Source organism: Mesocricetus auratus, unplaced genomic scaffold (assembly GCF_017639785.1).
Source record: "Mesocricetus auratus isolate SY011 unplaced genomic scaffold, BCM_Maur_2.0 Super-Scaffold_100010, whole genome shotgun sequence".
In the NCBI taxonomy this organism is placed as follows: Eukaryota; Metazoa; Chordata; class Mammalia; order Rodentia; family Cricetidae; genus Mesocricetus; species Mesocricetus auratus.
Window position 1 is genome coordinate 30,372,729 of NW_024429194.1, and position 14,033 is coordinate 30,386,761.

The 14,033-nt window shown below is 43.7% G+C and overlaps 1 protein-coding gene across 3 annotated transcripts in view; it reads right to left on the bottom strand.

Moving 5' to 3' along the window:
- The window catches only part of Sgpp2 (sphingosine-1-phosphate phosphatase 2), a 106,935-nt gene that overhangs the window by 29,322 nt on the left and 63,580 nt on the right, over positions 1-14,033 (bottom strand). For 2 of the 3 annotated variants that reach the window (XM_040753244.1, XM_040753243.1), the window contains one exon: positions 2,228-2,407. In XM_040753244.1, the coding sequence (XP_040609178.1) occupies positions 2,228-2,407 (180 nt within the window). Of the gene's footprint in view, positions 1-2,227; positions 2,408-2,516; positions 3,542-14,033 lie in introns of those variants that run through there. The other variant, XM_040753246.1, reaches the window with a different exon arrangement.

Here is a 14,033-nt window from a genome sequence, read left to right on the forward strand (position 1 = left end):
ACACGACCCTAGGGTACAGGTTCCATATCAGTCCTGTTGTATAAACGGTGATGCTTGATACTATGGCCACACTGGCAAATCATGGCCATAGTCAGTCATGACATTTGCTTCTCACAATAGGAGCCAGAAAGATGTGCTCCAAGTCACACAGCCAGTGGCTCAGTCAGAACCAGGAGTCATTATCTTCTGTTCTTTCCCAGGTCACACTGAGTCTGGTAACATTTGATTAAAAATATCTTCTTTAAAAAATATATACAGACATATATACGTACGTACATATGTATGGGTTATTTTTTGGAGACAAGATCTATGTATCCCAGGCTGGCCTTAAACATGATCCTTCTATCTCAGTCTCCTGAGTGCTGGGGTAACAAGTGTACGTACCCTCCCTGGCAGTTTCTCTTTAATGATTTTTCATGGACTTAGTTTTAGATTTTCATCAGAAAGTATTTAAAGTGAATAAGTTTATTCATTCAGGTATTAACTTCAATGCACAAATAAATAAGCAAGCCCACATTTAGAGCTATTTGTGAGTAAATAAACTCAAGTAGCTGAGTGTATTTATCATGAAAAGCTAAGTTAGAAAGAAATCACATTTCAGGCTGTAGGGTGACTATCACATCACATGAGCCAGAAAGATCTTAATTGTATAGCTTTAAAGGACTATTCGGACTTCTAGGCAAGATAGTGACCTAGAGGCTGTGTCAGAATGAACTTATGTTCATATTTATGGGAACAGGAATATTTTGAAGTGAGTGTTTAAACTGTTATAGTTCTCTTCCTGAAGCCAGCTTCTCCTCACAGTGGGTGAGAATGACATTCAATTTGGAAATAGTCGTGCACTTTGGTTTCAACATGAAATGCCCCACCAGAGGAATGTTTGGTCATTGTAGTCTGACGCTGTTTGATGTACATTTGGTGATGTACACTTTAGGAGGAGCACCCCAATGGATCTAGGGCACTCAGGCAGGCCTTTCCAGATGAGCTCTCCCCTCTGCCCTACACTGCCCATCCAGCTGGATTTGCAAACCCTCCACTGCCATGCACTCCTGCCTCTACGATGCTCTGTCCTTGATGATCTTTGTCCTAAATAACAGCATATTAGCAGCTCTCTCTGTGTACAGAGAACCCTCTGCATACGGGACTGGGCCCGCTGTGTCCTGCTGGGCAGAGCAGTATGTATGAAATGCAGCTCAAAAGTCGCTGTGAACTTAACCAAGTCTGGGGACCCTAGATACTTTTGGGTCCCGGCATGGCATTTCAACAAGTTACAACACAGCACTCAAACAGCCCGTTGGATACAATCCTTAGGAATGTGCTTGTCCCACTGAGGAAACGAATCTCTGCCCATGTGGTTGGGAAGAAGACTAGAGGTGGAGTGAGCTCTGACCCAGTCCTGGCCTCTTCCAACCATGCTGGCTAAATGAAGAACCCTGGAGTATGGAGCAGTTGGGGCTATCTGAGGTAAAGAACATGGTGACCCACTGTTTCCAGTTAGCTACAAGACCACCAGATTTGATGACATCTAGAACTTCCAACAGCTAGTGAGTACAATTTATGAAATTAAACTCCAAGTTAAAGCATCATGTCTCTAATAACAGAAAAAAAATCTTCCTTGCAGCAATCTCGTAACTTTGAAAAGATCTTACTATAATTATCATCTAAGCAGATATTAAATGAAATTCTTCTATTTTCAACACTTATTAATCTCCTGTCATGTATATGGTTCTAAAAAAAGAAGGCATCATTTCTAATAACTGGTCCCTAACCAGCGGCAGAGTCATCCTTGGAAGGTAATTTGGGGTACCTGACCCTCTTCTGCCCCAGGCCAGCAGAGTCTGGCAGAAGGATTTGGTGGGATCGTCTTTGCCCTGGAGGATCATTTATGAAGATCATAAACCCTTTGTGTCTGTTGCACGTCTGTCTAGGCAACAGCTCAGGGAAACAGTTCATGGGGAGATGACGGCAGGCAGCCCACACTATGCTGTCCATTCTGGGCTCATCCTCACCCAAAGGCATAAGCTGATTTGGGTGCTAAATTAGACAGTCCCTTTTTGAAGACATTATCTACATCCCTGTAGGTTCCAAACTCCTTTCATTTTTTATCTCATAAACCTTAATGTCCCTCAAAGCAGCTTTAAGAGAAATTCCGAATGCTCCCTTCTCTCTTCCTCATTCTACAATTAGAGGTGAGTCTGGGGGGAATATAAATGGGGTTCCGCCTTACCTGGTACCTGTCCATGGTAGAGATGAGGAGGGTGAAGGAAATGGCAGTGGCTGCCATGGCGTGGGTGGATGGCATTCCGTATTCTGCAACCACTCTCTTTTCAAGTTTCACAACGGGAGGGGACGAGGGCCGGGGCCACTTCAGGATGTCCTTGGCTACCTGACCAATGTACATCACCAGCTGTAAAACCAAAGGTCTGAGATAAATATAACCCAATATGGATATAACTATACCTCTAAGCATCTGTTATCTGCTGCCTCGAGTCCTCTTCTCTCTGCCCCATACTTACTGGGGATGTTTTGTTTTATAGAGCACTGGCGATCCAGACTCGGGTCTTCATACGTGTACAGCAAGCACTTTGTCATCCCTCAGTCTCTTTCCTTTATGCTTAACAAACACTTCCGTAGCTTCTGTATGTGTCATGTGCCATTCTCTGCTGAGCCGTGCATCTTCAGAATCCATACCTTAAACCACTGTTCAGGGCTACCTCCAGCCCAGCAGTGGTCTGGGCCAGAGTGAGCTCTGTGCTCAAGTCAGACAACAATCGTGTAACCTTTAAATGCTCTCACTGTAGCTGTCTTCTAAACAGACAGTTTTAAGATTTAACCACAAAAGTAACTGTTCTCATAGAGCATTTCACTAAGCATTTTTGTTTTCAAAAGCTGTTGTCACTAGTGGTAGATGTAGGGAAGATGCCAGATGTAATTAAATTTCATCTAGAAAGCTATAAAATAAATAGTGGGGGAATTCTGAAACTGATAACAATTACAAGCCAACCTGGAATTTGTTCCAAGATTTTTTTTTCTCCAAAGAGGTCATTGAATGAAGAAATGTCCCTCATTGTTTTAAAACATTTTTATTTTTGGTATATTTATTTTATATATATGAGTGTTTCACTTGCATGTATATATCTGTACTATGTGCTTGGTGATTGCAAAGTTCAGAAAAGGGCATTAGATTCCCTGGAACTAGAGTTACTGATGGTTGGGAGCTGTCCTGTAGGTGTTGGGAACTGAACCCAGGTCCTCTGCAGGAACAGCAAGTGCACTTAGCTGCTGAACCATCTAACCAGCTGCCACACAACCTGGATTTGCTGTTCATGCTCTCTAAAAATGAACAGATGAGGCTGTCAAAGAGCTTTATGTGACCACCCCATTATCTATGAAAGTGGAGATAAGAGCAGCCTGGCTACCCAAAGCCAACCTTTGCAACTCATGGTCTGAGGGGTGGTAGAGACTGTACCACTAGAAGCGGCCCCTCTCTGCTCCTTTCCTTTCTTCCTCCCTCTCATTCAATCATTCATTCTTTCCCCCCTCCCTTTCTGCATCCCTTCTCCTGAGGTGTTCTGCCTGTCTCTCTCCCTCCCTCCCCTTCCAGCCTCTGCCAGTGCAGAAGCTCATGACCTCTTTCTGGCAAAAGACCATCCTGCACAGGTCAGTGTGTCAATGACTTTAGTCAGGAACCTTCTCATCGCAACTATGGCAATAGTGTCCACGTGGTCTGGGCTACATTTAGCTTGTGGTAGATGGAGTCATCTTGCTTTGGAATGGAACTCCTTTTTTTGTTTGTTTGTTTGTTTGTTTGTTTTCAAGACAAGGTTTCTCTGTGTTGTTTTGGAGACTTTCCTGGAACTTGCTCTGTAGACCAGGCTGGCCTGGAACTCACAGAGATCCGCCTGCCTCAGCCTTCCCAGTGTCCCGAGTGCTGGGATTAAAGGCAAGCACCACCAACACCTGGCTGGAATGGAACTCTTATGAAGGACTATTTTAAAATTATTTGGATTAGCCAACTGATTGCCAGGAACCTCCACATTCTGGTGCTTTTTTCCCACACTTCAAGTGGCAGGTTAATGTGGAGCTGTATCCCCAGGGGAGGCACTGTGACTGGGTTAAAACTCAGCAGAGGTCGTGGTTCGCAGCAGGCCAAATCCCCAGGCTGTAAAGCCTCAGGGACAATCACTCTGAATTCCATCACCATGATTTCCAATGGACTTTTGAAACACACCCTCTCATCCATCCCTATTACCAGAATGAGTCTCCTGGAGACCTGCTCTTTTCATGTCCTCCTGGGAATTTGTAAAACTTCACCCAGCTATTATCTGGGGTGGTGGCAAACACTACCCACTACCCAGAATTTCTCAGAAGCTGCTGAGATACATTCCAACTCTGTCCCTTTCTCACCCCCAATGTAAACAAAACATCACAGGCATGAAGGACAAATTCTAGCTCACTCAAAATACCGGAAGCCTTAAAAGCATAACATCAAGAGATTGGGTAACCCGTGCTTGAGCCAAATTTAATTTTCTTGAAGTTCACAAGTCCCTTTGACTTCATTTCTATTTTCCTATCTAGGCTCAAAGGACATTTAGGGTCAGGACAATTGTTTATTTCACTTAAAAACATTGCCACACCTATGCATTGTTTCCAATTTTAAAAAATCCACATTAAAAAAATGGCTACAGTAACAGCTTTCTTAAAACAAGAGAAAACTGACCTAGGATCTTCAGGACACAGGTAAAGGACTGACTCACAGAGCAGAGTTCTGTCTCTGCAACAGCTGCTTATGACAACCTGGTGTCAGCTTGGCCTCAAGGAGGGAAAAGGGATGCACAGTCTCATCCAACACCATCAACAACAAAAATCCCTTGAACAAAAAGTTATCCACAGAGCTCTAGTTGGGGTCCTGTTGAGAGTTGATGGAACCTTAAGCTGTGGGGCCTGGTGAGAGGAAATTGGGTCATTTGGTTGTGTCTTTCCTCTTTCTCTTTGCTTTCTGGTGGTCATGAGGTAAGCAGCTTCCTCTACCAGTTTATACTGCCTTGCCCACCACAGGGCCAAACCAACAGGGTTTACAGATTTCAGACTTTCAAAACTAAGTCAGAATAAACCTTTCCTCTTTAAATTGCTTACCTCAGGTATTTTGTTGCAGTAGCACAAGGCTAACCCCAACAGTACATGCAGTAAGACTCTAGGGTCCAAAGACCCTAGTGCTGAGTATGAAGGGAAATGGCTTCATTCAGATCACTGAAGAGAAAGAGGTGTCTAGGTTGCAAGGCCAGGATAAGCAAAGGCTTGGATAAGTGACGTTGGGGAGTGTAGTCAGAGTTACTAGGAGACTAGAACCACTGAGTTGAACAAATGAGGCACACTAGCATACATACATACATCCACTAGAATGGAACCAGACACATCCGGCAGTGGCAGGGATAAAACATTCTGGAGCTCTTCTTATACACCGAGGAAATCCAAACACACAACCACTCTGGAAAAGTCTGATAGTCTCTAAGGATGTTAAGTATGCTTTCACCATGTGATCCAGACACACCACCCTAGACAAATGAGACCATATGCCACACAAAGGTTTGCATATGAATGTTCATTGCAGGTATTTTTTTTAAATACTAGTTCCAAGCTGGAAACAGCTTAAATTTCACCAGAAGGTGAGTGAAATATGGTGTCATCATACAACTGAATACTACTAAGCAAAAACAAAAACCTGAGCTGTTGACATATTTACAATAGAGATGAAGCTCCGAACAATGCTGCAGAATGAAGTCACAGACAAAGCAAGTGGCACAGCTAACTGCTCCTATTAATATAAAAATTCCTAACAATATCTCTATGTCTAACAGATCCCTTTGATACCAAGGGTACAGCCAGCTAGGCTGGGGATCTCAGGAATGGTTGGTGAGAGAGCAATTAAGAAAATATTTCAGGATCTAGGTGAGAGATACCACAACAATGAAGGCCAGCAGTGAAGAGAGATTTGAAAATTGGTTTGTGTTGCTTTTCTTTTTAATAATATAAAAATATTGAGTAGATCTATAACTGTCAGGAGAACAACAAGTAGGGGAAATCATGCTAGTAAGACAGAGAAAAGAAATTGAAGGAATATGACCCTAGAAACTACCAGGTATGTGAGAGTGCTTTCCAGGGTGAGAAGAATTAGCCACTAGTTCTCAGCATCCGTGGATGCTCTCCAAGTTCGCTGTGACCATAGGTACCACTAGCATGGAATGGGGAGAAGGCTAGGGATGCTAACTTCATTCTAATAAACAGAACCATACCACTTGGTGATAACTGGTTTTAGGTGACCCTCAAGTTTCCACCAGGTAAAAAGTCTAATGCAGCACTCTAGTCTGAAGCCTCTACAATTTGAACATGCATGGGCATTTCCAAGGCATTTCCTGTTAGTATGAACTGAAGGAGTATTGGGAACTGGCTTATTTGAAATTTATCAGGTTTTGTCATTGTTGGGGCAAATGCTGTCCGTTGGGTCTGTGTCTTCTGCCTGGCACTTCTGTGCCCCAGGAACTGCACTAGGCACACTTGGGATGCCCTAAACAGAAGATAGGTTCAGTATTCTTGTGTAGACATGCCCAAGCAATGATAAAGTCTAAAGGATTCAAGGCACGTTAAGTTTAAAAGAACCCATGTATAGTACGCTATGTTACCCAATACATCTACACCATGCAGTTAGAATCTGAAAGTGTTAGTATGCTGTTTAGACAGCCAAACACACTGTATGATGCCGTTCATATAAATGTCCGGAATAGATAAGAGCAGAGTCAGGAAGTGGATGGAGCTCACCTAGGGCATGAGGTCACACGTCTGAAACCAGAAGTCGGCTGATCCAGGCTCACTCTGACGCTCCCTTATTTGCTTTTTCCAGTTTCGGGTAGCTGTGAGGACTTCTTGATGAATGGCCAACTCATCACAGTCTCTGAGTCTGGTGTAACATGGCTTCCTCCCCTTTGTCGGTTTCACCCTGTCTGTCCCTTCTGCCCTTCTGAGGACCTAAGATGAACATCCCAACATTCTCCATTTCCTATGTCAATCAGAACCCTCTTCCCTAAAAGATAATACTCGTGTGTTCCATGGTTTAGTATTTGGACTTGTGTTTTGGGAGATCACTCCAACCCACTATATTCAGTAAGCAGTTGGTAAAACACTAAGAAAAAGCCACTATACTGGTTTGGGAAGTAATATGCAAAACAATATGACAAGGTCTTTTTTCCCGAAGAGCAACTGAACTCATGTGGTCCAAAGGATGTTTGGTTTCACTGTATTTTATCAGTTTAATACAAAGCATTGTGCTTTACAAAAATAGAGTACAGGGCTCTGGCTCCATGGTAGAAAGTTTGCCTGTCTTGTTACAAGGGTTTGGTTCCCAGCACTGAAGAAAACAGATGGAGGTGGTGTATTTGACGGAATTGGGGGGGGGGAGTTGAGTCTGAGACTTCAAATGTTCAACATCATATGTCATTGATTATACATTAAATTAGAAGTGAGACACAGCTTTGTACATATTAGAGTGGCCAAAGTCCAAAAACCTGACAATACCACATGCTGGCAAGGATGCGGAGTAAAAGAAACACCCACTTTTCACTGGTGGGAAAGAAAAGCAGCAAGAGCACGTTGGAAGACAATTTGCAATTGTATTTTTACAAAGTTAAGCATGCAAGTTTGGGAATCACACCTGGCCTTTATCCAAATGAGTAGGAACATTTATACGTATAAAAACTTTACACATTAGTGTCTACAGAAGTTCCATTCATAATGACCAAAACTTACCAACAAATGAGATGGTTTTTAGAGTATATATGTATGTAAATATGTATATATGCATGTATGTATATATGCATGCATACATACATAATTACGTTGTGGTACATTCCAAGAATGAAATATTTTTTCAGCATTTGAGAGAAATGAGTGATCCAGCCCCCCAAAGGCATGGGGCAACCCTAGATCCATATCCCTAAGTAAAAGAAGCTACGCTAAAAAGGCTACACATATGGTTCCAACTATATTCCATTCAAGGAAAAGCCAAACTGTGAAGACCGCAGACAGATGAGTGGTTGCTGGGGGTAGAGAGATAGAAAGACGGATGGGCAGAGCACAGCCTTTTTATGGCAGTGGACCATTCTGTTTGATACGCTGATGATAAATGTGTGTCACTGTCCACGGGTCACCACCCAAGGAATAAAAACCATCAAGAGTGAACCTTAATGTCAACTATTAACTTCTGGTGACCAGGATGTGTCAAAGTGGGGTCACTAGTTATATACAAGGTATCACTCTGGTGTGGGATGCCCTCAGTAGGATCAGAGACCATATGACAACCCTGTAAATTTTTGCCCAGTTTCACTGTCAACCTAAAACTGACCTAAAAAAAATTAAAGTCTACTTAAAATTAGAAGACAACTATTTCTTCATTTATGCCTCAGTTAAAGAGTCTAATGATTAACCCCACAGGACTCACCATGAAGAAAGGACTTCTGTCTGTATTGTTGAAGGCCCTCCTACCTAACGGGATCCAATTAACTGCCACCATCCATCCTGTTCCTTTGGGATAAGGGCCTAAAGGCCTGGCCATAAAGGCAAAAATCCAGGAGGAGGCAACACAGGAAGCAATTTCCAGTCACTAATGGCTTCAGCAAACCAGCTAGGTCACAGTCTGCTGCTTCGAGATGGCCAGGGCTTGGTAGGATTTGATGACAGATATCAATCTTCTTCTTCCCTTTTCTGTTTCTTTTTTTCTTGCTTGCTTTTATGTATTTAGTGTATGCGTTAGTATGCTCATGGGATGGGGGGCACGTGCACACATGTGGACGTCAGAGGTCAATGCTGGGTAATTTCCTCAGTTGCTCTCATTTTATTTTTCAAGGTGGATCACTCACATCTTCCCCTACGCTGGCTGGCTATGTAGCTCCCAGGATCTACCTGTCTCTTCCCAGACCCAGTACCGGGGTTCCAGGCATACACCACACCCAGCGTTTATGTGGGTACTGAGGACTGAGCTCAGGTCCCCGTGTGTGTGTGGGAAGCACTTAGTCACTGTGATCAGGTCGTGCCATGCCCTCAATTATTCTATATGGGAAAAGACGGGTTCTTCAGGCTGTCCCATGCCCTGAGAGACTCCCATTTACAAGAACCTTTTGATGTGAGTTTTAATGGTAGACGGTGACTGTGTGCCTGGATACACCTGCAAACACTACCATCTGCCTAGCACCAACCATGTGGCACAGACTGATAAATGATTGTTTCCTGGGAGATAGGGGGGGCACATGGGCATATTAAAATCACATCACAGAAACCTTGCCCAAGAACTTATTGAACACACAAGACTAAAGAAGAGTATAACTCCTTTATTTGACCCCATAAGCAGGTGAACATCAATCCCAATGATGCTAACAGTCCCACAAACCTGTCCTCTGACACCACGGACTCCCAACACTCCAGAGGCCACAGCTCCGCTTGGTTGCTGATCTACTCAACTGCTCTTCTGCCCAGCATCCTGTTTGCTGGCCTGGGCCTGCCATCTATCAGCCTGCCCATTCTGCCTTGTGACTGGGCCCTGCCCTTTTACCTCACAGATGGCCTCAACTCCTCATCCTCACTCTGTCCTGACTCCACAGCAGTCTGACTGACTTACAGAGGCAGCTGCTCTCCTGCAGCTGCTTTGGGGGTCCTTCTCTTGTCAATACAACTGCATTTCTATCATATTATTTCTGGAAACTTGAAACTTTGTTGCAGCCTCTTTAACTTTTTGCATCCATTTTATAACTCAGATGTGTGTGTGTGTGTGTGTGTGTGTGTTTACTGTGTGATGTCGTATGAGAGTTAATGTTAGTAATTAATATTGGAATAAAGGAACCTGTGTGTTCACTTTGGCTGGATTAGCAAGGAAAGTGGGATTATCAGGCAAATTGCTGCCTTTAAATTACTGACATTATGGAAAGACATAAATGTGTTCATCTGTGTTCCTACCACAGCACACTCATGACCATCAACCCTCTAAGCCTCTCCTCTCCCCAGCCCTTAATCTACTCTGTTACTTCACTTTGCCTGCAGCATGAACAAAGAACAGATGGGCAGATGCGGTTCTCAGATCAATGGCAGTCCACTGGACTGACTGTCTCAGTGTAAACCTCATCTTCACGCCGTAAAAGAGCAACTGAAAAACACCTACCCCAAAAGGTTGGACTTATAAGGAGCTGAGAGAGAACTTGACTCCCTTTCTCCTAGTGTGCCAGCCTTCTCTTTACTACCACCCAAATGACAACTCTGCTGTGTCTAACACACACTCACTTGGCATGACCTCACTTTTCACCGCAGTGTAAATGAAGTAAAAGCTGTTTAGGAAACAGAGGATTCGTGAAACTACCTTGTGACTTGTAAAGGAGCTACAGGAGTTCTAAAAACAGAGCTACACACTCACATCTTCGCTGGCAGTCCCAGCCTGTCCACCCCTCAGAGTACTCCCAGCCCCATGTTGTCGGTGAAGCCAAAGCCGCTCAGGGTTGGCTGAAATCCCAGAGGCTCTTTCCAAATGACACCTGCACACATAGACACATCTTGATAAACCCTAACATCTTTCTTTTTTCTGTTTTTTTTGTTCTGTTCTGATTTTTTGATGTGGAGGTGGTTGTTTTTGTTTTTTCGAGACAGGGTTTCTCTGTAGCTTTGGAGCCTATCCTGGAATTCTCTCTGAAGACCAGGCTGGTCTCGAACTCACAGAGATCTGCCTGTCTCTGCCTCCTGAGTGCAGGGATTAAAGGCATGCATCACCACTGCCTGGCATCATCTTTCTTCTTTCTGGCTACATCCGATACCTCCTTTACCATGGGGGCATCACATCCAAGAGATTCACAGTTAAATACCAGGGGTGACAGGTGTCTTCACATCAAGACTTTGCCATATCATTCATCAACTATGGGAGACTAGAGAACAGGGGGAGTTAACCATTAGTTTATATCCATTCTGTTTCTCAGTGTGTGTGTGTGTGTGTGTGTGTGTGTGTGTGTGTGTGTGTGTGCACGTAAGTGTAGGCAAGTGCTTGTAGAGACCAGATATCAATGTTGGCTGTCTTTTCCATTGCTCTCCATCTTGGTTTTTGATTGGCCTCTCAATGAACCTAGGGTTCATTGTTTGGCTAGACCCCTAGGGATTCTCCTATCTCCACATTCCTGGTGCTGGGATTACAGGCATGGGCTGCTGTGCCCAGCTTCTTCTGTGGATGTTTAGCATCTGAACTCGGGTCCACAGGCTTGCACAGTAAGCACTTTTGTCCAATGAACCACCTCACTGACCTGCTATCTCACTTCTTTTTGTGTGGGTGGAGTGTGAGGCAGGATCTCTTATATAGCCCTGGCTGTTCAGGAACTTGATGTGTAGACCAGGCTGGCTTCAAACTCACAGAGATCTGCCTGCCTCTACTTCCTGAGTGCTGAGATTAAAGATGTGCACCACCACACAGGGCTCTGTTCCTTTTCCTTTCCTTTCCTTTCCTTTCCTTCCTTTCCTTTCCTTTTTCCTTTCCTTTCCTTTCCTTCCCTTTCCTTTCCTTTCTTCCTTCCTTCCTTCCTTCCTTCCTTCCTGACTTCCTTCGTTCTTTCTTTTCTTTCTTCCTTCCTTCTCCTTCTTTTTGAGACAGGGTTTCTCTGTGTAGCCCTGACTGTCCTGGAAATCACTCTGTAAACCAGGCTGGCCTCAAACTCAGAGGTCTGTCTGCCTCTGCCTCCCAAGTTCTGGGATTAAAGGCATGCGCCACCACCACACAGGGCTCCATTTCATTTCTTAATGCTTCCAAATCAGGCTCATACTCCTCAGATTCCTGACACAAGTCATGAGTCAGTGACCAGTCTATACATACATACATACATATGTGTGTGTGTGTGTGTGTGTGTGTGTGTGTGTGTGTGTGTGCCTGTGTGTATCAGAGAGACAGAGAGAGGGGGGATAGGGGAGACGGCTCTGTGTGTTGTACAAACCTGAAAACCTGACTTTGATCCCAAAACCCACATTAAAAAGCCAGACATGGTGTTACACATTTCTAGTCCTCGTGGCCCTCCAGTGAGATGGGATGTGGAGACAGCAGAACTGGTCAGAAGCTCACAAGCACTATATTTTAAGCTATCTTAGTATAGTGTGTTGAATAAACATGTAACCTTTTCTTAGCAGATGGAAGGACAGAACCAACTCCTGAAAGTCGTCCTTGGCCCTCTATGTGCATAGAATGGCATGTGTGTTCCATACTTAACCGATGCACAGATACAAATAATAATAAAGGAAGAAAGAAATCAGAGATCAGAATGGGTCTCTTCTACATGTCCTTGAATTCCCTTGATCCGAAACTGACAATGTTGCTATTGGCAATGCCTGCAAATCCCTGTAACTGGAAGCAGGCTATTGGGGTTATTACTATTTATTTCCTTGGTCCCATTTAGCACCTCCCTTAGAACCTAGTTCCAAAGAGCACTGAGGAGGTGAGCACCCAGATCACATGGAATCCTCCCCCTGAGAAATTGTCTCCTCAGGACCAGGAGTGTGGAGGTTCCTTTATGATCGTGTTGCAGTCATGGAGTCTACAAGTCCACAACTTCCCAGGCCTCCTTAGCTGGTGGTCCTGTTGGCTTAGAGTGCAGTTTTGTTTTGCTTGTTTGTATGCCTCCTGGAATACACACTGCTCTGTAGGCTCTCATTTTCCTTCAGGGAATGAATTAAAAGCAGTTCTTTGGAACATTCTAGAGGCCTACCATCCACCAGGAGAAGTTTTCAAATGGTGAATGTCCATTCTGACTTCTGGATTTAATTTTATTAATAACAGTAATTAAAAAGAAAACAGAGCCCTTTAACTTTGTGTGTGATGGGGGTCTGTATGGATGTGTGTGTGTGTGTGTGTGTGTGTGTGAGTCAATGGAAGAAACAAATGTCATTTTAAACTAATAAAAACTATACTTAAGCTAGAAGTGTCAAAGCAAGGAAAAGGAGCAAACACCTTACACCACAGGGGGAAAAAACAGAAAGCCAGGCTTACATACCCAAGTTCCATAGGCATACTAAAGTAGCCAACAGGTAGATCTCTGTGAGTTCAAGGCCAGTCTGGCCTATAGAGCAAGTTCCAGGACAGCCAGGGATACACAGAGAGACACTCTCATAAAAAAATTACATAATGCCAAAGTACAAATGGCAGGTGAGAAAAAGAAAAAGAACTAATTCAGTTATTCTTCCCAATACTCCATTTGATCAAGTTCAGATCTGATGATGAAATTTCGAAGAGAAACACTAAAGGTACAAAAATTAATAATGCATTGATGTGGTTTGCACATCAGGAAAGCCACGTCAAAGCCCCTGACACACAACAACTTACTCCCGTGTAGGGATTGTTTTCAAAGGGTTTTTCACAGACATTACTGTAATGTTCACATTACCTATATTTTACATGTGTAGATTCTGACATGTAGACATGTCTTGCCAACAGTAGGGTTGAGGAGAGGAGCTGAACTTGACCTTTCAAATGTCACTGTCTTGTCACTACATCCCACCATCTAGCACCTGACAAACTTACTACACTGTAAGCCAGACGGGAACAAATCCGGTACCTGAAAACAGAGATGGGTCTTTAAACAGCCCAAGTTCTGTCTTAATGCAGTAGAGCTATCTGGACCTCAGTGAGAGCCATTGGGAGCTGAGTGATGAAGATGTTCACATCTGGTGAAAAGCTACCTGCCACCATTGTCCCACCGAGGAATGGTCCAGGAGGCTGGGACCAATCGTTTACTCCCTGTTGGATATACAGCACATCTAAAACAACCCTCACTGAGGTCTTCAGTCCTTGGAGACATGTAACACATACAAAAGTAAAACCACACAGTACACCTCTTTCAAAGAGAGCAAACATCAAGTACCAACAAAACCCTGAAAACTGTAAAAATGCATGGTAGGACACTGGCTAAATAAATTATGCACATTTAAACATAATTACAGCTAAATGAGAAAACCAAGATGCTGTGAGAATATAT